General features: G+C 43.4%; 1 protein-coding gene across 2 annotated transcripts in view; it reads left to right on the forward strand.

Annotated features, from left to right (window-relative positions):
• Positions 1 to 24,584, forward strand: part of GEMIN5 (gem nuclear organelle associated protein 5) — a 33,062-nt gene extending 8,478 nt beyond the window's left edge. The window contains exons 9-28 of one of the 2 annotated variants that reach the window (XM_050961278.1): positions 1,031 to 1,116; positions 1,845 to 1,939; positions 2,486 to 2,622; positions 4,773 to 4,846; positions 5,420 to 5,601; positions 6,508 to 6,647; positions 9,211 to 9,382; positions 9,654 to 9,872; positions 10,283 to 10,396; positions 10,897 to 11,025; positions 11,873 to 11,968; positions 12,262 to 12,399; positions 12,921 to 13,068; positions 13,951 to 14,070; positions 16,082 to 16,292; positions 17,447 to 17,704; positions 18,717 to 18,879; positions 19,764 to 20,316; positions 20,799 to 20,895; positions 23,860 to 24,584. In XM_050961278.1, coding sequence (XP_050817235.1) covers positions 1,031 to 1,116; positions 1,845 to 1,939; positions 2,486 to 2,622; positions 4,773 to 4,846; positions 5,420 to 5,601; positions 6,508 to 6,647; positions 9,211 to 9,382; positions 9,654 to 9,872; positions 10,283 to 10,396; positions 10,897 to 11,025; positions 11,873 to 11,968; positions 12,262 to 12,399; positions 12,921 to 13,068; positions 13,951 to 14,070; positions 16,082 to 16,292; positions 17,447 to 17,704; positions 18,717 to 18,879; positions 19,764 to 20,316; positions 20,799 to 20,895; positions 23,860 to 24,027 — 3,300 coding nt within the window. In that variant the 3' untranslated portion in view covers positions 24,028 to 24,584. Of the gene's footprint in view, positions 1 to 1,030; positions 1,117 to 1,844; positions 1,940 to 2,485; positions 2,623 to 4,772; positions 4,847 to 5,419; positions 5,602 to 6,507; positions 6,648 to 9,210; positions 9,383 to 9,653; positions 9,873 to 10,282; positions 10,397 to 10,896; positions 11,026 to 11,872; positions 11,969 to 12,261; positions 12,400 to 12,920; positions 13,069 to 13,950; positions 14,071 to 16,081; positions 16,293 to 17,446; positions 17,705 to 18,716; positions 18,880 to 19,763; positions 20,343 to 20,798; positions 20,896 to 23,859 lie in introns of those variants that run through there. The other variant, XM_050961276.1, reaches the window with a different exon arrangement.

Below are 24,584 nucleotides of genomic sequence, written 5' to 3' on the forward strand. Positions count from 1 at the left end.
ATATAATGCTGTCTTTCAAGTCTATTGCCGGAAATTGCCCATATCTGTCACACTTACTCATTTATCCTTCCCTTCTGGAAAATATCTTATCCACCTAATAGATACATAAAGCCAGTATATTGCCCAGGTTCTCCCATGTGTGGATTTATTTGCAAGCAGCATATTTCTTCATATCTAGAGACAGAATTCTAGACACTGATGCAGCTACAGGTGCCTGTGTGACCCGTAGGGAAAACGGACAAAGATCCATTTATATAGCGTTGTATTTCTGGCCTGTTTTTCCCCATTCTCATCTTCCAGCTCTGTCTCTAGGCTTTCCTTTGGCACCCTGCTGTGAAGGCATAGTTGACTGCAGGTATAGTTCAACCACAGCTTAGCGAAAGGTTCCTGCTCTGTGGCGAGTGTTAGGGTCACTGCTGGCAAGACAACAGTATCTGTCTTCAGTAGAAATGGCTTTTGCTACTCTGAGCATTCTAATTCCCCCAGCTCAGTTTCTCTCAACCCACAATAAATGGAGAGGGAGCTGTGGATATTCTCAACAAGAGATCAGTGTAAGTGCCTAGCTGGAGGGCCTGGTAGCAAGGGGTTGATCTATTAAGGACGGGGCGGCTTTAGGCATTTTTCCGCCCCAAGCATGGCAGGCAGGCTGCCTTCGGCAGTTTGCCTGCGGAGGGTCCGCTGGTCCCGCGGCTTCGGCGGACCTCCCGCACGTGGGAGAGTCCTTTGAAGCTGCACTACAAGGTCTGCCGAAGCTGCGGGACCAGCGGACCCTCTGTAGGCAAGCCGCCAAAGGCAGCCTGCCTGCCGCCCTCACGGCGACCAGCAGAATGCCCCCAGTGGCTTGCCGCCCCAAGCATGCGCTTGGCGTGCTAGTGCCTGGAGCAACCCCTGATTAAAGATGGTGTACCTCCTCAATTTCAAGATTTTCCTCACATTTTCTAGTTAATTCCTGGAAAAATTGCGCTAGGGAATAGGAATTAGCCATATGCCTGTATGGTTGTTTGACCTTTTATTATTATTTTGTTTGCAGCTATCCTGGCATCCGACTAAGGAAGGCTGCTTAGCCTTTGGAACAGACGATGGCAAGGTTGGCATGTACGACACCTACTCCAGCAAGTAAGAAACTAGTTTTCAAGTTGATCGGTGTTTTGATGAGCAAATTATAGTCGCTACAGTAATGGGAATAATGGAACCTTCTTAAGTGCATGGACAGTTTGAAGTGACACTTCAACTTCTCGCTTATTGTTATGCTTCTAGTGATGATTTTCCATTGCATGCATTCAATAGCATTAGATGAAGATAATCAGTGTCACTGCCAAGGCTGAAACTCAATGTGCATTATCCCTCTTTCTCTGTTGTGGTGTCCTTATCTTAGGCAAGCTACTGCTCAGAGAGTAGGATTAAATTACAAGTAGCCATAGAACATAGTTGGTTGTATTTGGGGTGTGTCCATCTTGCCAGTGTTTCCCTGCTGTGCCTAGTGGCTCCTAATGTAAGTTTGCTCCAGTTGCCCAACAAAATATCACCTATGGGTGGAGACCAAGCATCAAAAATTTCAGCCAGAAGAACTTTCCGGGGAACTAGGAGCATGTGCAAATGTGGCATACAAGAAAAGTCCGGCTGTAATCTTAACTGTAGCCAGCAGTGTACCTGAGGATGCAATTGTGAGGTATGCTGCTGGCTGCATTTCTGCTTTTTGGCCTGTTGAACTGCTGCTTGTCCTCTGCCACTCATGGCCATTGTGCTTTGAGCGTTCTCTGTATGTGAGATTTGTCTGGGGATGCTCACTGCACCTCTCTGAAATCTGACTTATTTTGCTCTTCCCTGCTCCTCTCCATATCCAGCATCAAAAATAGGCCTCCTCAGATCTCCAGCACCTATCACAAGAAGACTGTGTACACATTAGCCTGGGGACCTCCAATTCCCCCTCTCTCTTTTGGTGAGTCTTGGAACCATACTATAGCAAATGGGAAGTCCTTTCACTTGTAGAGGATGTGGATACTGTGGAGATGGCATCTCAGCCCTCCTGCTGAGTCAGTGTGCATTGGCTATGATGCCTATGCCCTTGCAGATTTTTTAGTGGATTCCTTCTCAAGAAGGAATGAGCAAGTAGTGACATATATGCATAGACCCTGCAGTCATCACTGAGGAGCAAACCTGGGACCTTTAGCACCAAACCCACCAGCCCATACCACTGGAGCTAGATGAGCAACTGAATTGACCCTTGTTAAATAACAAGCTCTTAATGTTGCTGATGGCCAGCCACTAGAGGGAGGTAAACCCCATTCACAACCAGTGTGTTAAGAGATGTGTGTACTTCTGATATTGAAAGTGGCCCTTTTAATGGGTTATAGCAGGAGAATCTCTTACTGCCAAATCACATACGACTCTATAAATCAGAGGGTATATTTTTGCTGGGAGCCATTAGCCCTACTTAGGCCTGTGTAGGAAAAGGCTGTATTTAGCTTTTATCTCTGTCGTATAGGAGGCGATGGTGACAGGCCCTCTGTAACACTATACAGCTGTGCAGGGGAAGGTATTGTCTTACAGCACAATCCTTTGAAGCTTAGTGGAGAGGCAAATGACATCAATAAAGTCATCAGAGACACTAATTCAGTCAAAGTGAGTATAATTCTTTATGGGTCATGGAGTAGAAATTACTTGCATGTTAATGTTCCATCTCTGTTTTTTCTTTTCTGTCCTGCTGATGAGTCTATAGCAAATAAAATAAAGCATCTGAAATCCTTAGTCTTTCTAGATGCACTTCAGAGACATGTAAAGCATCTAAATACATCCACTTTTGTCACTGAAGGAGTTCTTTCTCTTTCATTAAGGCAAGACAGCAGATCTTCTCACTATCGCCAATTGTTTTCTGTTTTTGTAATTTATTTACCCAAGAAAACTCAGCTGAGTTTTCTATCTTGTTTCAGAGAAATACTTGCCTTTCTAAAATTAATACATGGTTCTTATAGCGCTTTTCATCTTCAAAGCGTTCGAGACATTAATTAAAATCCATAATGCCCCTCTGAAGCTAGCAAACAAGTGTCCTTAACACCATTCAACAGATCAAGAAACCAAGGCAAAGCACTTGAAGCACAGCTCTGCGATTAAAATGTGAAGCTTTTAGTTCTAGGTCCTGTACTCAGAGCACACCTCGGTCTCATTTTTGCATTCAACTTCCTTGTGCACAGTGGGAGAGATTTGCAGAGGTACAAATGGCAGTTAGGACTCTAACATCTGAAAATCTCCCCCAAATATCTTGGCTGAGATCACATAGTGAATGAATGTGGGTCAGCCACCTGAGAACTCAAAATGCTCCTAGTCCTTTGCTTTGAACATTGGACCTATTAGATCACTACCTCTCTGAGTGCAGTTTACTAAATTTTTTTTAAATGAAGCGCTGTTGCAATAAGGTTACTAAGCACTGCAGAGAAGTCCATCTCAAACCATACCGCAGCAGGAGCAGAGTAGGCTATTGTAAGTGATCAGATCGAGGAAGAGGGGTGGTTAATCATGCCTTGGCAAAACAAAGAAGTAAACATAGCGGGCTAGTCCCTCACTTAGAATAAATCAGCAAAGCTCCATTGCTGACTTGGAGCTTTGCTGACATACGCCAGCTGAGGCTCTGGTTTAGTCTTTCTGACCAAAAGCATCACTAGCGATAAAAGGGTGGAAATCCATGCTTAATAGGAAACAAGCATCTTAAATTGAGAATGTAGGTCTGGATGGAGGGAATTTACAACAATAATTAAAGTCTTTATAAACTTGAAATAGAAGTTAGGAGTTTGTTCACAGAGGCTTCAAGTATCAGAGGGGTAGCCGTGTTAGTCTGGATCTGTAAAAGCAGCAAAGAGTCCTGTGGCACCTTATAGACTAACAAACGTTTTGGAGCATGAGCTTTCATGGGTGAATACCCACTTCGTCAGATGCATGTAGTGGAAATCTCCAGGGGCAGGTATATATATGCAGGCAAGCTAGAGATAATGAGGTAGTCAGACTGTTAATGGCTTGCCAATTACAGAACCAGTTTCTCCTCCCTTGGTTTTCACACCTCAACTGCTAGAACAGGGCCTCATCCTTCCTGATTGAACTACCTCATTATCTCTAGCTTGCCTGCATATATATACCTGCCCCTGGAGATTTCCACTACATGCATCTGACGAAGTGGGTATTCACCCACGAAAGCTCATGCTCCAAAACGTATGTTAGTCTATAAGGTGCCACAGGACTCTTTGCTGCTTTCACAGAGGCTTGGATTTTCTGTGGGTTCATAGAATATCAGGGTTGGAAGGGACCTCAGGATGTCATCTAGTCTAACCTCCTGCTCAAAGCAGGACCAAATCCCCAAATTTTTTCCTCAGATCCCTAAATGGCCCCCTCAAGGATTGAACTCACAACCCTGAGTTTAGCAGGCCAATGCTCAAACCACTCCCCCTGGGTTAGATGCCCAGATCCCACTGGATCCCAGAGAAACTTCCTCTGAGATTTTTAGAGTCTAAATTCATAACCCTGAGTCACCATTTCCTGCAGTAATTAGTCCTGCTATAAATAAGACCTGTTTTATCATCACTCAAGCATTCATCTCTGTTACATAATGTGCTCTGGAAATCCGACATTGGGGATTCTCTCTTTATGGACTTTTTCTAATTGCAAACACCCAATCTGAGTACTGGTTTAATTCTCTTGAATTCATGGAAGGAAATAGTTTAGGGTTTACAGCAATTACTGCTAATAGTTCTCTGTTTTTTCTTGGGTATGTTTTCTTTCTTTAGTACAAATTGCCTGCACGCACTGAAATCAGCTGGAAACCAGATGGAAAAATCTTGGCTCTTGGTAACGAAGATGGGTATGTTTTCTTTAAGGCCTAGGTTAATGCTAATGTCATAGAATCATGGAATATCAGGGTTGGAAGAGACCACAGGAAGTCATCTAGTCCAACCCACCTCTTTGATTTATCTCTGACCATCAGCCCTGTCAGTGTATCTGAGGGAGGAGGAGTTTCTTGTTTTCATGTCAGTGAAACAGTTAGTTCTACCCAGAACCAGTTATGCTGGAGGCAGGTGCTTCCAGCATGGCACTGCCCATGCATCTCAGTCTTGATCGGTAATATTCTCTACCATCCCAGAGCTGGGTCTCTCATGAGCACACACGACCCATCGTGCCACAGTGTATGTTGATTTTTACAAATGACTGATAAGGTTCAGGATGCTTGTTTTCACCTGTGACTTGAGCCAGGTTTATGGAGGTGAAAATCTCATTAATTTCTTGAATCACTGCAACCCACATTCTGCCACATACCCTGTTAATGTGCAGTAACAACAGAATATTCACATTAGGGTTGAAACATAGATCCTTTAGCACATCCCAGTTTTCACTAACCTGTGAGTTTCTCATGTTGTATTTTTTGTTTTAATTACAGATCAATTGAAATATTTCAGGCTCCTAACTTGAGATTGCTCTGCACCATCCAGCAACATCATAAACTGATTAATGCTATTCGCTGGCATCATGAGCATGGGACCCAGCCAGAGCTGAGCTACGTGGTAGCATCAGGCTCAATTAATGCCATCATTTATGTGCATAACCTAAAGAGTGTCATAGGTAACTGCCTGGGCTTATACTTTCAGATGTTGCAGGAATGTGATTTTTTTCTCTATTCAGTATTTTCCTTTCCTTACACTCCCTGGGGGGCTCTGCGACTGTGTTTCACTACTTGACTCTGAAGGGAGTTGATTTTGTCCTTTTCCTTACCTTTTTAGCAATAATTATTTGTTTTGGGGTCCCATTCTCATGTTCACTTCCCCAGGCAGCAGGGCTTGGGACTGTTGGCAAGGACTGTATGCATAACCCCTGAATGGGGAGAGGCACCTTGTATCTCATCAAGGATCCCTCCCAGGCCTGTGTAAGGAGCAGAACTGATAGGGAGCTGGCAGCAAGGCTCTGATGGGGTGCAGTACACCCTTCTGAGTGTAGGGGGGGGCTCACTTGTTTTGGTTCTCTGAAAAAGTTGCCTATTGCTTGTGTCTTGAAATCCAAGGGGAGGAAAAGGTAGCGAAATCTGTGACATATTGAACTGTGAGAAATCTCAGCTTAAAAAGAGCTTGCATATTTCACAGTGCTGTTAATTTGCAACGTGCACGTGATGCGAGAAAAATTTCAGTTGCAATGATGAGGAGAATTGAATTAGTGTGATTATGGTATGAATGCAGCCAATAGAAGGCAACTTTCTTTTGCTTGGTCCTTTGTGCGCACCCTCTCCCAAAACTCTTGACCGAGGCTGCATTGTTGAACATTGTAAGCCAAGCTTTCAGTACACAGGGTTCAGGTGCATGTGCAGTGGTTCACCTGCATTTGCACGTGCAGTTTTGTCCACTGCTTTGCTCAGACAAAGAAAGCCATGCCCCAGGGCTCCTTGCCAGCTGCATATGTGGCCTGATGTGACAATTTCCATTCCACTGGAGTGACTTGTCCTCTCAACCTTACCTAACCTCCATTGTTTGCTTTCAGAGAGCTCTTCAAAAACCCCTGTGACGATAACAGAGCCTTTTCGAACTTTGGTGGGGCACACGGCTAAAATCACCAGTCTGTCATGGAGCCCGCATCACGAGGGGAGATTAGTATCTGCTTGCTATGATGGCACAGCACAGGTATGGTTGTGGGACTGCTTATTATTACATTTCTTTTGCTTTCAAATCTGCCTTCCTCTGCAAGTTTTTTAATGCCGAGTTGACAGCAGAATATTTGGGGATGGTTCCTTTGCCAGATAAACTGTGGTATTGCTGAAAACTTCTCTGTGATAGAAATCTGCCAAAAAGGACAGCATGATTTTTTCCTACCTTTCTGTTAGTGCCTGTTTCCAAACAGTAATCACCTTCTGTTTTTGCAGAGTGAGAGATGAAACCATTACTGGGGATCACTGTAAGTCTAGCAACTGGGAATGCAGGAGTCTGCAGGATAAAATTGTAAAGTGATAGATTTCTTGGCTTCTTTAGCAGCACCAGAGATGAATGGTGTGGAGAAAGTGGATAAGGAAATCTTATATGAAGGGATAAATAACACAAGGACCATGGTCACCCAATGAAAAAGTTTTAATAGGCAGCAATTTTAAAACAAACATCAGGAAGTACTTCTTAACACAACTCATAGTCAACCTGTGGAACTCATTGCCAGGGGATGTTGTGAAGGCCAAAACTATAACTGGGTTCAAAAAGAATTAGATACATTCATGGAGGATAAGTCCAGCAATGACTGTTAGCCAAGATATAGTCATGGCTGCAAACCTGTGCTGTGGGTATCTGTAAACTTCTGACTTCCAGAAGCTGGGACTGGGTGACAGGGAATTGATCATTTGCTAATTGCCCTTTTCTGTTCATTTCCTCTGAAGCATCTGGCACCAGCAACTGCTGGATACTGGGCTAAATGGACCATTGGTCTGACTCAATTTGGCTATTCTTATGTGTGTTTTTGGTTGGAGGAGAAAATGAAATAGGAAAAGTAGTAAGGACTTCCTGCTGGTGCCTCTGGCACTGAAATAATTGTGTAGAATGAAAATGCAGAGAACTGCACTCAACATTTTGGAGAAAGTAGACATCTAGAACTGGTTAGAAATTGATATTTTAAAATTTGTTTTCTTCACAAGTTGGGACAGTCAAAATATCAAAATGTTGCATGAAGTGAAAATTTCTAGAAATATTTATTGGGAAATGTAGAAACTAGACATTTCAACGTTCCAGAATCAGAATATTTTATTTCAGTTTGTTAAACCGAATTGAAACATTTATTTTTGTCTTGAATCAATATTAATCTAGTTCTCATGAGCTGCTGTTGTACCTTTTTGGGAATTGTGGTTCCAGTGCCTCATGCACCCAAGCTCCTCTGGGCTGCACTCCCTGGCTGAGCTGCATCTCCCATGATGCATGATGGCGGTTTGAGCAGAGGGGAGACTGCTGTGGATTGCGTGTTAAATGTCTAACAAAGTTAAACCAAAATGTTTTGATTTGTTCAACCTGACCCCAAATTGAATATTGTGTTTGAAAATTTAAACATTTCTGGCAAAACCTGAATTTTTTTATGGAAAATTTTAACTAAATGGGAACCGTATTTTCCACTAGAAAAAAAATATTCATTGGACAGTTCCCATCCAGCTCTGTAGAAATTCTGCAATGGAAATGCAGAACTTGGCACTATCTTCTTATCGATCAGTACTGCGCAACTCGCTTATGGAAAAATATTCACACTGCACTGATTCTACAGCAAGAAAATCACCACCACGATGCCCTAAAGATTAACTAGACATCTAAGTGCCCATGTGATGAATAAAAGAAGTTGTTTACAGACATTCCTATTTTAGAGTCAAATATTTGAACGTCATCTCCCTTTCACTTACTTGTCAAATTTTGGACCTAAAGAGGAAAGAGAGTCAGACACACACACAACTATCTCTGTTTTAGATGCAAGTTATCACATCTCTCAATAGAAGGAAAGTGCAGAATCCTGGCCTGGCCTGAGAGCCAGGGAACGAGTTTTCAAAGAATATATGTGCAACGTAGTCTGATCATCTAGTTGAAGTCTTGAGTTTACACTGTGGATAACAGAAGCTTTGATCTTTTATTTCAAAACACATCCAGTTTCAAGTCTGCAATGCTTTGCATAGCATGAGACATCGCTAACAAATAAAGGCCTCTTAATTTGCCATCCGGTCTTCTGAAGGTATCATCAGTTTTGACACTGAAACTTTTCAGATGAATGTGTTTTGAATTATTAGACTCAATCACTTAATCCTTTTAGAGAACTCCTTAGCTCTAGGGTTATTTATGGGGTCTTTTTCATATGTATTAAGGGATATTCTATTGTACCATGTTTCTGGACAGTGCTTAATAGTTGCTGTGTTTAAAGCCCTGCATTTCAGTAATGGTAAACTGATTCACAGCTTCAGTTCATCAGGGTCTTTCATCAGCACTTTTGGATCCTTCAGGATGAAAGATGTTACATGAATGTACAGTTGTTATCAGTAGCAACAAAAGGGACTATTCAGCATCTCCTTCTGGGTGTTGGGTTTGGGTTACTGGTTCTTGAAACATTGTAGACTACTTTGGAGACCTCTCAGTATAAAGCTGCTGGTGATGGGTGAAGATAATGATGCGGAACATTAGAGGAGTATCCAACTTGATTAGATATTTGGTTTCTCTGAAAAAGAGCTTTTGTTTTTAGATATGGGATGTTCTGAAGGAGGAGCCACTGTGCAATTATCGAGGGCACCGGGGCCGGCTGCTTTGTGTTCAGTGGTCACCAGTGGATCCAGATTCTGTTTATACAGGAGCAGATGACTTTTGTGTTCATAAATGGCTAACCTCAAAGCAGGAGTATACCCGGCCCCCTCAAGGTCAGTATACCTGAGCAGAAGATTCTGTAGTGGGCAGGTGAGGGGACAGGAGTAATGAAATAGTGGTAATATTTGTTCTAAATTCAAATTTGCCCTTTAGTTCTTAGGCAGACCCTCAGTGTCCCAGATCAAGTGGAGCTGTAGATGGGACCTCCAGCGTTATAGTCTAGGAAGTTAAGCCAAAATGGGAGCTCTGCTCTCCAGAGGTGACGTGCTGATATCTAAACAGATTGCTCTTTCTCATAGACATAATTATTGCAATCTTTTCCAGGCAAAAAGAGCACAGACTTGGAGAAAAAAAGGAGCTCTCAGCCCAAACCCAAAGCTAAGAAGAAGAAAAAGCCCATGGGGAAGGTTCCAGCAAAGCAGGATGTGAGCGACACAGTGAATGGCGAAGAGATTGTAGACAATTTGTTAGATGAGAATGGGATATCGGACCCTGAGGAAGAAAAGGAAGTGCAGGAGTTCTCTGACAAGGTCTCTCTGGCAGGTAATTACCCGTTCCAACGTTGTCTTAGTTAATGAAAGAGGCTTAGTAGCCTGCAGAGCTAACCTGAGATCATGGTCGTGAGATAGCATGCCCATGGGCCAGATCCTCGGATATGCCTGGGACAGCTGAAGAAGAGAGGGTGGCTTTGTGCCATATTCGTGCCCCTCTCAAATGATCCTGTAATCAGCCAGGCTCTGGTTTGTCACTTGACCAAACTTGGAGCACCTTTTGCAGATTCCCTATAGATTACTGATTTCAATTAATACTTCAAACTACAAGAAGTTAAACCTACATTGGAAACAAAGATGCTCAACCCATCACTGACGCTACATTAAACCTTGACACTACATCTTTTAATGTCTTGGGCTTGTCCATAGCTTCTTGTTTCTTTCATTCATTTAATCCCGCAGTTTCGAAGGAGCTCCTTTTGTGTCCACGTGTTTGTTCTGTGTCTGACCTGCCAAAACCTTTCATGAACCATAAAACCACTCCCGTGAAAAAGGATCACCCTAAAGAGAAACCAGGTTGGTACATTTCATGCACAAGTGTCATGACACAGATTGGGTTTAAGGGACCAGACAGAGCCACCACACTTTGAGGCTTGTTTCCTGTAAAAGAGCAGCTTCCTGTATTAATGTTACATCAGCTAAGCAGTGTCTGGAGCGAGAGCTTTCAGAACTATTTATCATGGTTAGTTCAAACTACTTTTGATTTAACTGACCAGCCAAGCAGGAAAAAGGGCTAAGTTTAGTGTGATATGTGAATGTCTCAGTGCATACAGCTGCTGTCTTCAGTTTAAACCAGGAGGCAGAAAAACATTTGGTTAGTGCATAGTGATCAGTATTCATAAGGCAGAAAGACCCTAAAACAGGTGTCGGGGTGCTTAGGCCTAGTTTCTACAGCACCCTCAGTTTCCATTTCTTACTCTCTCATGAGTTGGTTTCTTTTGTGGGAGGGAGAGAAATGATTATGACTAGTGCTGAACTATTCAACAATGACTAAAATGTGACTAACTTAATTCCAGTCCCTGATGCCTCTGTGAAGAAGAGAAAACCTCGGTCTATCCTACCCATCAGCACATCTATGGACCAGAGGTCGAAAGACGAATTGCATCAGGACTGCTTGATGCTGGCTACATGTCTAAGATCCAAAGGTACAGGAGACGTGCTGCACTGAGAGCTGCACCTCCTCTTCCTGCTCAGCTGGGGCATTCCCTCACCCCACCCCAAAAGGATTTTGGCCAAGATTTTCACAAATGAGTGTCAAAGATAGGGCTTCTGGATCCATATCAAGGCACCTAAATATGGCTTTCGGAGATGGACTTTAGGCATCGCCTTGTGAAAATCTTGGCTGTTACATAGGAATGGGTGAACAAATCTTGTTTTATCCTTCCTATAATGCTTCATTCTTCTGCCATTGTGGCCATTTTTTTGAGACGGGGGGATTGGAATACCAGTACTGGGCACATTCTAATCTGTGGTCTAAACAGTGCAGGTGGGAGAAAACTTTATACCTGTAGGCGTGAAAATTCATGACTTTGGCTTTCCCCATTAGTAGCCTACTCTGTGTTTGTGTTACAGATTTTATTGTTTACAGCAAACTCAAATATTTGATTCATAGCAATGGATTAGTGTCAAGCAAAAGATTATGACTTCATTGCAGAAGAAATTGGGCTGTGAGGGAGATGTCTCTGTTCACACAATGATTTACTTAGATGAACAGGGCACAAATCAAAATACTAACTGAACTTGGGTTTGGATAAATATTCTTGCTCCACCCTGAAGGTCCTTTAAATCGGATATAGAAGTGGTGAGCATATGAGAACCAATTAGATATTTTGTATACAGCACAGGAGCAGAAGCCATGTGCTATAAGTATTTTTGAAGGTAAAGTGGAGTGTAATTATACAATGGATTTGAAGGTCTTTTTTTTTTCTCTCTCTCTCTCTGTCTCTGTCTCTCTCTCTCTCTCTCTCTCTCTCTTTATTTCCTCTCTGATAGGCCTGAATGAGGGTTTGGCCCCAGACTCAGGGGATCACGTTCATTTGGGGATGTTTACAGATAGAGCTGCACTGTACAGGATGATGGAGGTGGAAGGTAAGTGGGGTAAAGAATGAGGTTTGAATCATGTCTGATTGTTTCCATTATCCTCCAAATATGGAGAATGATATGAATCTTGTTTAATTTGTGAATGTACTGTCCATTAAAACAGGGGTGCAAGAGCACTGGTTGGAGCCAGGCATGGTGCTTGTATGAAGACATTGCTTCTCTTAAATGCAGACTTGCAGCCTCTGTTTTAGCCCTGGGTGAACTCACTTTCCCCTGTGCATTATAGGGCACTATTGGTTCGGTACCAGCATGAGTGCAAGAGGCATGTTTGTTTCAAATAGGAAAAAACCACTTGGAGAATGGGCACTCGGAGTTGTTTCAGCAGCTCATGTTGTGGAAAGGAGATCTGAAGGGCATCCTCCAGTCAGCTGCTGAGCGGGGAGAGTTGACAGACCAGCTGGTAGCAATGTCACCCATGGGTATGTTTGTTCTTCTAACATGTAAGCAAATGGATTTAGCTCTTAAGGTATCCTAGTGTTAGTTGTGCAGGACCAGAATACTGTATTAACAATTGTCTGTAATACTGTGCTAACAATACCTGCATACAGAACAGACAGACAAAAATCCCCCTAGACAATCTCTGGGACTAGGGGAGGAGGGAAGGTTGACCAATGAATTCCTTTTGGATTCCCAGACAGGGCAATCATCTACTTTCAAGCACAAAAACAAATTGTCCTCTGACATGTGATGATCCTTTCAGTCATTTGATTTTTGTTTAAATAAACTTGTAAGAACTGATCCTGGTACCGTCTAGCTCCATGGTCACTTCCAAACCTTTTCCTTGTCCCATTGCTTAGGTGACTCAGTTTAGAATGTTTAAAACATAACGAGCAGAAAAGGGCTATGTGCAGAAGTCGCTGAGTTTAGAAGTCAGTTTTACAGGGAATCTTTCCTAAGTGTAAGTCCTTGTCTTTTAGCTGTGCTACTTTCTGTATTGCAGCTGGCTATCAGGCCTGGGTGTGGACAGTAGAAGTTTTCGCGAAACAGCTGTGCTTTCAGGAGCAGTATGTCAAGGCTGCCTCCCATCTCCTCTCCATTCACAAAGTGTACGAGGCTGTGGAGCTACTGAAAACGAACCATTTTTACAGGTCACTGCACTGGACCATTTTGACTATTTTTAATACAAATGTAGAGGTCTGACTGTTGTCAATTTCACTTCTTGGCTTTGATGTACTAGTATGGTACTGTAATACCTGAATCACAGATGTTGCAGGGGACTATTTAAAAGCAACTAGACAACTTAAAAATCAGACTTTTGTCTGAATTTATTTAACTGCTGCTACAGGTAACTCCTAAAATCGCTGTAACTGAAAGAGATTAGAGAAAAGATACATTAATTTATTTCTTCTGTGAATTTGGCAGTGCTTTGCTTTCAGTCAGTCCCACTTTTTCCTTGGTATAGCTAGTCAGTTTTTTTCTTTTGTTTTCTTGACTGAGGAAACATTTTACAAAATAGAGAAATAGACAAAATCATAATACTTAGTGGGCAAGGGGACCCAGGCAGGTTTTTTGTCTGTGAAACTACTGTTAACTCATTATTACTTTAGCTCACTGGATTTCAAATTGGTGTTCCTTTTTGAAATTAAATAGGGTGCAGTGAAATAACAATGCATGGAAACATTCTCATTGCCATTAGTTATTGTAAACAAGATACGTATTTTTAAATGAACTTTCCCCTAGGCATACCGCATTGCATGTCTAGCCAGATGTGTTCGCATTTTTTGGTTTCCACAGAAGCATCAGGTATTTGCAGCTACTGGAGGCAGAATCCCATAATTAATTGAACCAATAGCTTGATCCATTGAGAGAATTCTCTCCTACATCTTCGGCCTAAAATAGTTGAGCCAGTTTCCTTTTGAAACCCCAGGGAGACTGTGGCTGTGAAAGGAGTGGGCCTAAGTGTGTGATCTTGTATGCAGGTATTATTTTAAACTGGATTCTCTCATAAGAGTTTCTCTTGTTTGCCTCAGGGAAGCGATTGTAATTGCCAAGGCCAGATTGCGTCCAGAAGATCCAGTCCTGAAGGATCTCTACACCTGCTGGGCAGCAGTATTGGAAAAAGATGGTCATTATTCCACAGCAGCCAAATGGTAGGTGCCAGCAAGAAGGGAACAACATTGTCTTACTGGCTAAAAGAGAGCACGTTCCTCACTCTTCTTGAGAGACTATTCTAAACTTAATGGCTGAGATTTTTGAGAAATTGAGTGTTCGTTTTGGTGGTCCCATCTTAAGATTTTCAGAGAGAGGAATGAGAGAGAAGGTGGGTGAGGTAATATATTTTATTGGACCAACTTCTGTTGGTGAAAAAGACAGGCTTTCGAGCTCCACGGAGCTCTTCTTCAGGTCAAGGAAAAGTACTGGGAGAGTCACAGCTAAATACAAGGTGGAAGAGATTGTTAAGCATAAGGAGATCATTCTAAATGAAGTAGGCGTTTAACACCTCTGCAGTCATAGGACATAAGCGGGATACAGACTTGTAACAAGCCATAAATCCAGTGTCTCTGTTGAGGCCATGATTTCTGGTGATTCTAATTACACAGCCCTGATTACCTTAGTATCTGAGCACCTCAGTCTGTATCTTCACAACACCCCTTTGAGATAGGAAAGTGCTGTTATCTCCATTTTACAGATGGGGAACTGAGACACGGAGACTGAGGCCTGCTGTACACTACAGAGTTAGGTCAATGTAAACTCTACACTGCTGAGTTAGGTCAACGTAAATCAACCTTACTCTGCAAGCGTCAACACTACAATGTCACTCCCGAAGTCGCTCACTACACTGACTTAATAACTCTACCTCTGTGAGAAGCATAGTGCTTAGGTCAATATAGTTAGGTCAGCGCAATGTCAGTGTAGACACTGCTTTGACTGCTCCTGCAGCCCCTGGTGGCTGACTGCCCAGAGCCCTGCGGCTTGGGGCTGGCAGCTCTGGGCAGTCAGTGCCCCTACTGTCTGTTAAATCGGTGAAAGTGTGCCTGGTGAGGATGCATGCCTCTGACAGAAGGAACATAGGGTAGCCAGGAAAAATCTATTACTGCCGTGGTTATATGTTGACTTAACTTAAGTCGACTTAATTTTGTAGTGTAGACTTGCCTTGAGTGAATTTCATGCAGGATGTCTGGGGTGGAGCAGGGAACTGAACTCAGCTCCCAAATCCCAGGCAGGCATCCCAACTGCTGGGCCATCCTTCATCCACCTCAACTGTATCCAGCTTGAAACTCCCAACTGAGGCTCCCAAAGTCACTGATCACTTTTGAAAACTGTGATCAATCTGTCTGAATAGTTGTACCTCAACCTGCCAACTTTCTCATTTGGTGCCGATGCTGACTTCTGAGTTTAGGTGGTGTTCTGATGTCCATGCTTCATAAAGGATGTTGTGAAAATTGGAAAGGGTTCAGAAAAGAGCTACGAGAGCTGGAAGAACAAGTCTCGTAGCAAAAGACTTCAGAAGTTCAATCTATTTAGTTTATCCAGGAGAGGCTTAAGAAGTGACTTGATATGGCCTACAAGTACCTATATGAGGAAGAGATTTCTGATACTAGAGGGCTCTTTACTCTAGTAGAAAAAGGCATAACAAGATCCAGTGGTCAGAAGCTGAAACTAGACAAATTCAGACTAGAAACAAGGTGCAAATATTTAACTATGAAGGTAAATAACCATTGAAACAACTTACCAAGGGACTGGATTCTCCATCACTTGAAGTCTTTTTAAATCAAAACTGAATGTCTTTTGAAAAGATATGCTACAGCTTAAATTGGAATGGGCAGGTATAACTTTCCTCCCCCAGAATCTCTTATTTCCTATGCCTGGTGTGCATTCCATCAGTCGTTTCATTTCAAAGTATGCAGAGATATCTGCAGGTGATGTGACTGCAGGCTTTCCCCTTGGAGTCCTGCACCAGTTCAGCTGCCACCTGTTTGCCATATGTCTTTTGAAAAAGGAAGATGAGAACAGCTCTCGGAATGAAGAAGTGGGAGAGAGAGAGAGAGAGAGAGAGAGAGACTACTCCTACAGCGCAGGTTGGGGCTGCTGCAGTATGTTGTAGGAAAATGACATTTTAATATTAACCTGCTGCTAATTAGTTTCCATCTCTCTCTTTAGTTACCTGGGGGCTGCCTCTCCCTATGATGCAGTTAAAGTGCTGGCAAAAAAAGGGGATGTGACATCCCTTAAAACGGCTGCAGAGCTGGCTCAAATAGTTGGAGAGAAGGATCTGGCGACAATGTTTTCTTTTCGGTGTGCTCAGGAGCTGCTATCGGCCAGGAATTGGGTGGGGGCACAGGAGGTCCTTCAGCAGCAGGAAAGCTTATTGGTGAGTATGCTTCCCCCTATAGCAGGGGAGGCCAACCTGAGCCGGAGAAGGAGCCAGAATTTACCAGTGTACATTGCCAAAGAGCCACAGTAATATGTCAGCAGCCCCCCATCAGCTCCCCTATCCCGCTCCCAGTGCCTCTCACCCACCGGCACCCCACTGATCAGCGCTTCCCCCTCCCTCCCTGCACCTCCCGATCAGCTGTTTCGTGGTGTGCAGGAGGCTCTGGGGGGGAGCGAGGGCACGGGAAGGGGAGGAGTGGGGGCAGGGCCTGTGGCAGAGCCAGGGGCTGAGCTGTGAGCACCCCCCGGCACATTGGAAAGTTGGCGCCGGCAGCTCCGGCACCGGCTTCTATACAAGAAGCCGCATATTAACTTCTGAAGAGCTGCATGTGGCTTGGGAGCCACAGGTTGGCCACCCCTGAGCTATAGCAACAGGCTCCTTCCAGATACAGACCCACTTAGCAACCACTCGCCTTGCATTAGAACAGCCTCCAGATATTGCAGTGATCCTGCTGAAAACTCCCTTTGGGGTTCTTCCTGACTGAAAGGTTTTGCCCGAGGTTTATTTCTATAGCACTGTGTGTGTGTGATACTTTGCAGACATAAGCAAAGGGTCCCTGTCATGGGTGGTTTGCAATCTAAGCTAGACAGATATGAGTGAGGATATCCTAACATGGAGGAGTGGAAGGGAGAGAGATACCAAAACACGTGGAAGGGGAGAACTGGACCCTCGGAGAGCATTTTTTTTTTTTTTGAGTAAATAATGAGTTACCATTGTTGAATTGTCCTGTGACTTTTTTTAATATACAGCTATGATCAGGTGCTTCAGTGGGGTCACTCTACCTAAGCAGAGGTCAGCAGTGGAAAGCATGAGTACCCCTAGCTCAGCCAAGCCTTAATTTTGCAATTAGTGGGTGAAATTCTCTGGCCTGAGTTCTGGAGGAGGGCCGACTATATGATCATAAGGGTCCCCTTCTGGCCTATAAATATCATCCCACAGTATTGATGCCTGGAGCATGGAGCTTGTGAAACAAGATTTCACTGAACTTACTTGCCAGGGGGTTTTATTCAATCTGCTCTCAGATCATTGAAGGTTTTTCTTTATCCTCAGATTTTGCAACGGTTCAGCACATTCTTCCATTTTGCTTGCAGGGACAAAGACTAGTGTTCTGCCTTAACGAATTGCTGTGCAAGTGCCTTAGCGAAAGGAACCCAGCTGAGCGGAAAAGCTGCTCCCTGCCCTGTTACCACAGCTGGGTGGTGAGGAACCAGGGCTCTTTCCTGGAGATGGTGAGCGAGGTGTGGTGGAGCGTGTTTGGTGTGAATACCACTCAACAAGCCAGGACTGTCTTTGAGCAGCTGCACAGTATTGAGTATCCTCCTGCCACCAGCAACACACATCCCAAACAGGTAATTTATCTAGAATCTGTGTGTACCAGCACTTGCGCCTCTGAAAGTGGGGACAGGGTGAGGTAATAGAATAGAACTTTGATTTGACAAATGCCGATCTTACGATCGAGCTGTTATACGAACCATTTTTCCCAAGGTGGGGAGGGATGGAGGGAAGAATCACAGAATGAAAATGACGTCTGTGAAGAACAAGTCTTCCCGTTCTGGTTCCTGCATTGCAGTGGGGTGAAGGGCGAGGAGAAAGCGAGGCAGTGCCCCGTACTGCACCTTGTGCAACAGACCTACAGTGATTTTGAGATGTTCCATTGAATAAGTTTTTGATTTTTATGAACTCCTCAATCTCCAGTAGGGAGAATAGGGGTTCTACTGTAATGCAAACGCAACTTTAACTATAGGACTGGGGTCACCACAGCACTAACCATTCACTGTGTGGCAGGCTGGATTGGCTCCCACGATCAGGTTGATCGTTCAAGACTGTGTATAAATAGATGCTAGGAGGGGAAGAGTGCTCTTCGGGCCTGTCTACATTACCCGCAGGATTGTAGGTGAAGTTGCCTAACTTAGAGCGATCTGCCCCTTCCTCCCCCCTAGTGTAGACCAGACCTTAGCGTTGAAGTACTAGACTGGGACCCAGGAGATCTCAGTCCAGCGTCCTGCTCTGCTCCAGACTCCCTGTGTGACTTCGGAGGAGTTACTTAACTTTTCTGTAGTTCTATTTCCTCAGCTGTTGAAAAGGGTGCATGCTTGCCATTGTAAAGCCCATAGTCCTACGTGCTGCTCTGAAGTGTTTTGACCTCCTCAGTTGAAAGAGGATCTGTACGTTGTAGCAGAATTAAGTGGGGCATATGTTAAGGTTGGCTGGGGTTAAGTGATGTTTTGAGGGACTCTTTTGGGTTCCTTTTGCAATGAAAACAACCTGTAAGCCTTGCCTATGGCTGCACTTCTGTTATCCTGAAGACCCCTTCGTGGCTTGCAACAAAACTCTTAACAAGGACTCTGCTGCTTTCTCTAGCTCCTGTTCCATATCTCCCACGATCTGACCCTAGCAGTGCTGAGCTATGAGACAGCTGCATGGAATGAGGCAGTGAAGGCTATTCTTGGAGCTGTGACCCGCAGCTATGATGCCGGGAACTTCATTCTTATGCAAGAAATCTGCAATCTCCTCCTTCCCAAAGGTAAAGCTGCTCCTTCAGTTTGCTGGGATTGTGAGCAGTTCTTCAGTGCGGGATCTCCATAAACGCCAGTCCCCTCAGTGGGCTTTGCTAGGTCTTAGTAGAACTCAGAAGAAGGAGACATTCCCATTAGCACATCCACACTCACACTAGTTAGGCTAGAACATTGTGTAAGGGTGATCGACTCTCCAGCTTCAAGATGTAAACCAGGGGTCGGCAACCTTTTGGAAGTGCTGTTCCGAATCTTCATTTATTCACTCTAATTTAAGGTTTCGCGTGCCAGTCATACATTTTAACATTTTTAGAAGGTCTCTTTCTATACGTCTATAATATATAACTAAACTATTGTTGTATGTAAAGTAAAAAAGGTTTTTAAAATGTTTGATGATGCATTTAAAATTAAATTAAAATGCAGAGCCCCCCGGACCAGTGGCCAGTGAGAGTGCCACTGAAAATTAGCTTGTGGGCTACCTTTGGCATCCGTGCCATAGGTTGCCTACCCCTGATGTAAACCAACCACTAACTGCCTGGGGTTAGGAAGAAATTTTCTCTATAACCCGGTTATTCCATAATTGTCCTCTGCAGGGTTACTTACATCTTGCTCTGAAGCATCTGGTATTGCCGGAGTCAGGATACTGGCTAAATGGACACCGGGGTGATCTGCTATTGCAATGCCTATTGTATAATTTATCTCCCAAAACATTGGAAATTGTGGGGGTCTCTGTAAATGTTAGGAAACTGTCCCTGTCTGCTCACTGCACTTCAAAGCTAACTCCACAGTGAATCTGGGCTCCCTGTGTAGCTCTGCAAAATATGGGTATTGGGCAGTTCTGTGTATAGTTTTCGAGAAACCCTTTTAACACAGCTCTTTTCCAATCCCCTTTCAGGCTGTGATCACCTGAGAGACAATCTGGACAGCACAAACACTCAGAGCATGGCGGCTTACAGAAGTTTAGAGGGCTTTGTGGCTTATGGGCAGCTGTATGATCTATGGTGGAACCTACCCAAGGATTCCCTTGTCTCAGTACAGGCTGTGCTGGATTCTGTGCCATGTCCTAGTGAGCAGACAGCTGTTGACCAGAGCTACCTTACAGCTGTCTCTTCCCCTGAAGAAACTACTAATCAAACTGAGATGGAAGAAAACCTACCCAGCACAGACCATAACAGCAGGACAGAAAGAAACAGAACAGCTAGCTTAAGTGATTTGGGGGAGAGGCAGTTGAAACTGAATAGCTATAAAATGCTCCTTTCCGAAGTGCATGCTGCTTTGCAGAGCACCCAAAAGGATATATCTGAGGTCCAGCAGACATTGGCAGACATGATCCGCCAGCACCAGCGGAATAACCTCCAGGAAAGCATAAAAGACGGCGTGCAGGAAAGCAAGATGCATGTGAGCTCCGAGATCGAATCGGATGGGCTGGTGCCCCCAAGCAGCCAGTGGTAGGTTTCAAAACAGCGAGGTGCTGAGTGAAATCAGATTCTGCTTTCTCAGTTTGCAGTTGCTCTGGCGTCCAGCTTAATTCACTCACTGTAGCAATCCTGAGAAACTATAATCACTGAAGCTGTTCACAGGCCATTTCAAAAACTTGAACAAATGAGAATTCATGCCCGATGGCAAAGGATTGTCGGAGAGCTCTGAACTGAACTGCCACACTCCTGAGCTTACTGTAGATGAGTAAATGCCCTTAAAATACAAAATGCCTTAATGCTGCCTAGCTTAAGCAATGCATGAGAATGGAAAGCGCGTGCTAGATGGAAGAATTTCTGTCTCTCCATTGGTGCATGATTTTTTTGGCCTTTGTCATTCAAGAGTTGTACGTGGCCATGTTTGGTTTAGTTCACCCGTCTCCCCTGCTTTGAAGGTGGAGACAGTACACTTAGGTAAAGCAGTTATTGTAACATATGTTATATTCTCTTGACAGTAAAGAAGCAGCAAAGGAACCAGTTTCCCTGCCTGAGCTGATGAAACAGCTCACAGAGGCAAACCAGAAATTAGCAGAATTTCCAGAGAGTTTAAAGGTAAGGTTTAAAATGGGATAATACAGGTCAATAAGATGACAATCTTTGGTGCTTGCTCATAAGGTAGTTTCTTGGCACTTCAAGTGCTATGCTACTATTGCGCTCTCCAGTTCTGCAAGTTAACTGCCTCTGACTTCTGTGCACCAGGGAAGCAGCAGTCTAGATTTAGGTTTGCTCAAGTGTTTCATTCTACACTATCTCAGTATCCTGTCTTTGGCAGTGGCCGGTGCCCGATGCTTGAGGGAATGAACAGAACAGGGTAATTAAGTGATCCATCCCCTGTTGTCCAGCCCCAGCTTCTGGCAGTCAGTGTTTTAGGGACAACCAAAGCATGGGGGGGTTGTATCCCTGGCCATGTTGGCTAATAGTTCTTGATGGGCTGATACTCCACAAATGTGGGGGGTTTGTTTGTTTGTTTGTTTTTTGAACCCAGTTATACTTCTGGCCTTCACAATATCCCCTGGCAATGTGTTCCATGGGTTGACTGGGCACTGTGTGAAAAAGTATTTCCTTTTGTTTGTTTTAAAGCTGCTGCCTATTGACTTCATTGGGTGACCCCTAGTTCTTGTGTTATGTGAAAGAGTAAACAGCACTTACTTTCTCCACACCATTCATAATTTTAAGACCTCTATCATATCCCCCCATATTTGTCTTTTACTAAGACGAACAGTCCTAGTCTTTTTAATCTCTCCTCACATGGAAGCTGTTCCATACCCCTAATCTTTTTTGTTGCCCTTCTCTGTACTTTTCCCAATTCTAATGTATCTATTTTCAGACAGGGTGATCAGAACCATGTGCAGTATTCACAGTGTGGATGTACCATGAATTTATGTGGAGGCATTATGATGTTTTTTGTCCTATTATCTATCCCCTTCCTAGTGGTTCCTAACATTCCATTAGCTTTTTTGACTGTCACTGCACATTGAACAGATGGTTTCAGAGAACTATCCCTAATAAGTCCAAGATCTTTGTCTTGAGTGGTAACAGCTAATGTGCACATTGTTTTGTATGTATAGTTGGGATTATGTTTTCCCATGTTCATTACTTTCCATTTAGCAACACTGAATTTCATTTGCCGTTTTGTCATCCCTTTTTAAGTCTTTGCAGTCAGCTTTGGACTTGACTATCTTGAGTAATTTTATTTCATCTGCAAACTCTGCTACTTCACTGTTTACCCCTTTTTCCAGACCATTTCTGAGTATGCTGGACAGCACTGGTCCCAGTTCAGATCCTTTAGGGACCCCACTGTTTATCTCTCTCCACTGTGAGAACTGATCATTTATTCCTACCCATTGTTTCTTATCTTTTTAACCAGTTTCTGATCCACTGAGAGGACCTTCCTCTCATCCCATGACTGCTTACTTTGCTTAAGAGCCTTTGGTGACAGATCTTGTCAAAGGCTTTTTGAAAGTCCAGGTACACTGTATCTACTGGATCACATTTGTCCATGTTTGTTGACACCCTCAAAGAATTCTAATAGACTAATGAGGCATGATTTCCCTTTACAAAAGCCATGCTAATACTGTGTTCATCTGGGTGTCTGAGAATTCTGTTCTCTTCTGTAGTTTCAACCAGTTTGCCTGGTACTGAAGTTGGGCTTACCGGCCTATGACTGCCTGTTTTAAAAATCAGCACTACATTAGCTATCTGCCAGTCATCTTGCACAGAAATTGATTTAAGCTATGCTGTTACTATTCAACCAAGGAATTTCTACCCATAGAGATTCTATGGTACTGCTTGATTCATTTAAGATTATTATATTTGACTCTTTCACAGATAGTGCCACTTCCCCACAAGCACAACCTATTCTCATTCCTATATATTTGGTACCCTGGTATTACCATGTCTATTAATCATCATCATTCTACCATGTCTCTGTGATGCCTATTATATTAATATCTTCATTTAATACAAAGAACTTGAGTTCACCCATCTTTGTACTTAGAGGTCTTGCATTTGTAGACAAGCACTTATAAAATTTGTCAATAGTCTGATGTAATTGAATGGAACTCTTTCAATTTCACTGTTCCTCTTAGTTCCTACCTGTACTTTTATCGGCTTCTATCCTCTCTGCTTTTGTAGGATATAAAGTATCCTCCTTAGTAAATCCTCCCCTCAGGGATGTGTCTGTCTTCCACATCTGTGAGCTTTTCCCTACTCTTTAGTTTAAAAACTCCTCTGACCTTTTTAATTTTACATGCCAGCACTCTCATTCTGTTTGGTTTAGGTGGAGCCCATCCTTTCCATCTAGACTCCTCCGTTCCCAATAAACCTAAATCCCTCTTCCGAACACCATCATCTCATCCATGCCCTGAATCCCTGCAGTTCTGCCTATCTAACTGGCCCCCACACATGGAACTGGAAGCATTTCAGAGAATGCTACCATGGACATCCTGGTCTTCAATCTCTTACCGAACAGCGGCCTCGAGGACCTCTCTCTCCAAACTTTGCCTGATGTCACTGGTTCCTACATGTATCTTGACCAGTGGCTCCTCCCCAGCACTACACAAGTCTGTACAGATGTCTCGAGAGGGCTGCAGCTTTGCACCTGGCAGGCATTTCACCATGTGTAAATAAATACTTCTTACTAGCTCAGCAATGATAACAGCTGAAATTAGATGATTAATTAACACATGATATTTTTTAGAAAAATCAATATAAACCCATGTGTGCCTGTCCTCATCCTCTACCCTTCTGGATTCTGCAGTAAAAGTAGAAGGTGGCTGTAGTTCCTGAATACAAGCTCAAGAAGGAGGAAACAAACTTGGCTAAACACAAATATATTCTGTACTAGAAAAGGGAATGCGTAAAACTGCAGCAAAAGATTTGCTTTTCCCAAGTGCTCTTTCGCTTTGTGCTACTGTCTGCAATATTTCCACAGATAGTTTCCCTCTCCCTGAATTACTTTACATGCTAATACCCCCCTGTTTAAAGAGCAGATAACATCTATGGTTCTCTTTGCAGGTCTTCCCTTTCCCAGATGTGCTGGAGTGTGGCCTTGTGCTACTTCACATTGGATCCCAGTGCCCCACAGAGCTGAGTCCAGAACTGCAGCAACAGGCCTTGGACCTGGTTAGGAAATACAGCAGAGCTAAAGTTTATGAAAAAATCTGCAGGAAGTTCTTAACGTGAAGTTATATTCAAGCCTGGGCAGCCTGAGTTACCAGCAGCTGCTCCAAGCCAGGGCTGTACTGTTCTTTTTGAAGTGAAGAACTGTCTCTGGTCACCATACTTTGGAGAATGCTTTGTTCTAGAAAATGGAGTACCAAAAATCAAGTATACAGACTGACTCCCACTGTCAGTTACTAATGACCCCTTACAGCTGCATACTTGATACTATGCTTGTAAAAGTGGAAAGCTAGGGCCCTTTGCCTTTAATATATACATCTTGTCTAAATTAACTTTTTTCCTAAAAATGTGTGTGGGGGGAAATTATGCCAGAGGAGCCCTTGAATTTACATACACATTTGTAACCAAATTAGAGAGCTACAGCCACACTTTGGCAGTAAAAAAGGTAGTAGTTGCTATCTAACTAAAGACCAGCAACTTGATTTAATATTAAGCAACCTACTAAACCCAGTTTGTCTTGGGCACATGAGGATTTTGGTTTGGTTTGGTTTGGTTTATTTTGGTGGGGAGTGGGTTGGGGGTGTTTTGCTCTCTCTCTAAATAAAAGTCTTACATTTTGA

Source organism: Gopherus flavomarginatus, chromosome 7 (genome assembly GCF_025201925.1).
Source record: "Gopherus flavomarginatus isolate rGopFla2 chromosome 7, rGopFla2.mat.asm, whole genome shotgun sequence".
NCBI classification, from domain to species: Eukaryota; Metazoa; Chordata; order Testudines; family Testudinidae; genus Gopherus; species Gopherus flavomarginatus.